At 40.0% G+C, this 3,553-nt stretch overlaps 1 protein-coding gene across 1 annotated transcript; it reads right to left on the bottom strand.

Moving 5' to 3' along the window:
• Positions 1-1,672: 1,672 nt before the first annotated feature.
• LOC138249376 (olfactory receptor 56B34-like) lies at positions 1,673-2,626 on the bottom strand. The gene has a single exon (XM_069203337.1). The coding sequence runs from the start codon at positions 2,624-2,626 to the stop codon at positions 1,673-1,675; it is 954 nt and encodes a 317-aa protein (XP_069059438.1).
• Positions 2,627-3,553: the final 927 nt, after the last annotated feature.

Genomic DNA, 3,553 nt, shown 5'->3' with positions numbered 1-3,553 from the left:
TTGTAGTTGGTCACAATATATGTTGGGTCTAATTGTTGTTTGTTAAGCAGATCGTTTTGTGACCCCAAGTGAAAAACAGCTTTTTGGTATGAAGTATTACTATATAGGTTGCTTTGCAAATTACACCCCATTTGTGAAAACATATTGGGATTGTTCCCTTTTTGCAGAATCACAGTGATTTTCTTGACTTTTTGATGGCTATAGAACTCTGTGCATTTCACTCCTGCAAACCATTGGTGAAGTAGTTGTGCTCTTCCGTTCAACATGATTAAATTGACATAATCACTTTGTGAGTGTCCCCTCTCGTGTTGGTGAATCTCAGCTTTGTTTTTATCAGACGTGCCTCTCTGCATTTGAAGGGAGACTGCCTAAAATTGAATTTTAGTGTTAAATGTGGGTAAACACAAGAAACTCCATAATTCACTCCTCATACTTAACCCTACTGAGAGCCCAATTTGATTGTGGTCAGGGACTTTGGTTATCATGACAATACCCAAAGTGGGTAGGGTGAAACCCTAGAACTTTTACCCCCTTTGGTTAGAGAATCCTCAGGAGTCATTTGCACCCAGTAGCCCATGACCCGCATACATGCTACATCTTCAGACACTCACATGAGATCTCTTCTAGACCTGAGGAAGATCAGAAGAGGACTGAACTTGCTGTTTGCAACCTGAGAAGAGCCTTGAGGACTAGGCCTACTCTCTCTCTTGTACCCAGGACACATACGTGGACTTCTTGTGTCATAAGGCTGAGCTCCTGTTAAGATGCAAGGACACAATCTAGCTACTAGAGGCCTTTTTGCTGCAACTTCCTAGCTGTCCAATAATACCGTGAGTATTTAAATGCCTGTCCTAAGGCTATGGGGCTTTAGACGTGTACACATGTGGTAGATTGGGACTTGAAGAAGTAAAGTCAAAAGATAAAATCTTTGACCATGACGAACCCGGTTAATGTATCTGGGTGAGGTCAGAGTCAAATGGCACCTTGGGCATGTTCTACCACTACCATTGTGTGTCAAGGACATTTTGTTCTTTTTTGTTCCCTGTGGGGTTTTGTTCTTGTGGGGTTGTTTGGGGTTTGTTTTATTAAAAATTGCACTATTTTTCAAATTTGTTTTGGGATTTTCATTGTTTTGCATTTTAGCTTTGTTACTGTCTTAGCACTGCATCAATATTTTACAGATTACTTTCAAGTTAAGCCTGTCTGCTCTGTTCCATATTTGCCAAGACGTTAAGCTCAGGTTTATTTAGTGACTTTAGAAGTTTACCCTGACAAGAATTGTCATTCTTTCATAAGGTGGGTATTCATCTTCCTCAACTAATAACCCAGTTTCTTACGACATTGATCCACATTGTGCACATTTTTGATTTGGAAACAGGAATAGTACACAAGGCAATTATCTATCTGTCTTTCATGAAATAATATTTACAAATGTTTCTATGATGGAAAACTACCTGCAAAGCATTTGTTAGTGCTTACGGAATGGTGTATTTAAAGGTGCTTTTGCATTGTGCTGGACCTACCCTTTTGCAGAATATCCTCATCCCTCTCCTACCCTTTAATTTGCTTAACAGAAGATGTGTATGAATCTTTATGTGGATTCCTTGTTTGAAAATTATTTACATTTGAAGAAGCTTTTGCACATCAGTTCTTTCATGCACAAACATCTAACCTAATTAGGGGAACAGGATGGGTTGCTAAAAATGTTTCTGAAACCTTGGATAATATTTTTAGACCTGAATCCATAAACTAAAGGATTTAAGGTTGGTGGCACACAAAAATGTAGTGTATTGAGCAGAACTGTACTTTCAGAAGTGGCATTGCCAGAAGCATTATTGATTGCTAGCACAAATACCATTGAATAGAAAAATAATATAATTATAAAATGGGATATGCAAGTGCTGAGAGCCTTTCCTGTGGCTCCTCTTTCATGGAGCTTCAATGCTGCCCTGAGGATCAGGCAGTAGGACAGGAAGATCAACGTTAAGTCTGACCCTATGATTGTGCTAGCAATGCCAAGTTGGTATGTCGCAGTGAGTCCGATGTCATTGCATGCGAGTTTGGCTACAGTTAAAACAGAACACATAATGTGCTCAATAACATAATCAGAGCAATAGATCAATTGGGCAGAGAGGATTGGCACAGGTATAGTAATGAGAAGTGACCGAAGGGAAATCACTACCATGGTGCTTACCACAAACCTATCAGTGAGAACTGAAGCATACCTTAGTGGAGTGCAGATGGCAACATAGCGGTCAAAAGCCATAACCACAAATATGCCTGATTCTATTATAGCCAAACAGTGAATAAGGAACATTTGTATGAAGCATCCTGGTAGAGTAATGGTCTTTGCATCAAACCAAAGGATGGCAAGGATTTTGGGTGTGGTGACCAGAGAGAGAACTAGGTCAACTACAGACAGCATGGAGAAGAAATAGTACATGGGCTCATGAAGCGTTTGTTCCCTGTATATTATTAAAGTGAGAAAGATATTGGCTACTATAGCTAAAATAAATAGAAAAGCCAAAAGAATAGAAAGTAAATTCTGCCAAGCCTTCATCCATGGGAGAGCGGCAAAGACAAATATAGTGACGTGTGTGAAGGAGGAGTTGGTGATCACTGTCATCATTCTCACCAGTGCAGTTTTAAACACCCTACAAAGAAAAAAGAGAAACACTTAAAATCTACCTACTATACATACAATTGAATTAAAAGGCAATATCCTGTATGACTGCAATTCCCTCACATCCAGTTCTGTATACATACAGGGCCTGATTCACAAAGGGATTTAAGAGCAGTATCTTTATGACTGCAGAGTCCTCGAACTTGGGGCAGAGTCTCCTCAGTCAGGGTCTCGGCTCTGCATTCCCGGTGGAAGCTTCATATGGCAGAGAGCTTGGGAACTATGCATGGCAAATTAATACATCACACACCAGAATTCAGTGAATGACACCTCAAAAACATTAGATTCCAGACACATAAAGTAACAAAAAACCAAAACTCTGTTTCTTCAAACCTAATTTTGCTGTCTGGCTCCTCCTTTTGCTACCTGGCTACTCCTTTTATTACCTAGCTGCTCCCTCTGCTAACTTCTTGTTCCTTTTGCTACCCACTTGTTCTCTTGCCATTTCCTTCCCAATATGATAGCAGTCTTGAAGAAGAAGAGAAATGTCATGGAGGAGGAAACAGAAAAAATTGTCAGATATATAGTGGCAAACTTCAAAAAATGACATTGACTGCCCCTATATAGTACTAATGTGAATTTAACACAGCCTTATGGCAGCAGTAGGTAATTAAGTCATTGTACTGGGGGAGGATATTGGACCAAGTGCTACTTAAATAAAAGTGATAGGATGAGAGTAGACAGGTGAAGGAGAAGTTCACTAGGATAGAGGTGGCTAGAGGTCTTCCTGGAGGACAAACTGGAGGCCATCTCTGTGTCACCCCCCTACATGAGAAGAACATCCTCTCCATTATCCATCTGCTATATAGGCTACCTGTTACAGATGACCATAGTGTAGTGCCAAGTAATACATTAAACATCAACATCCAC

This window comes from Pleurodeles waltl, chromosome 8 (genome assembly GCF_031143425.1).
Source record: "Pleurodeles waltl isolate 20211129_DDA chromosome 8, aPleWal1.hap1.20221129, whole genome shotgun sequence".
Classification (NCBI taxonomy): domain Eukaryota; kingdom Metazoa; phylum Chordata; class Amphibia; order Caudata; family Salamandridae; genus Pleurodeles; species Pleurodeles waltl.
This window is presented reverse-complemented; position numbering and strand designations above follow the sequence as displayed.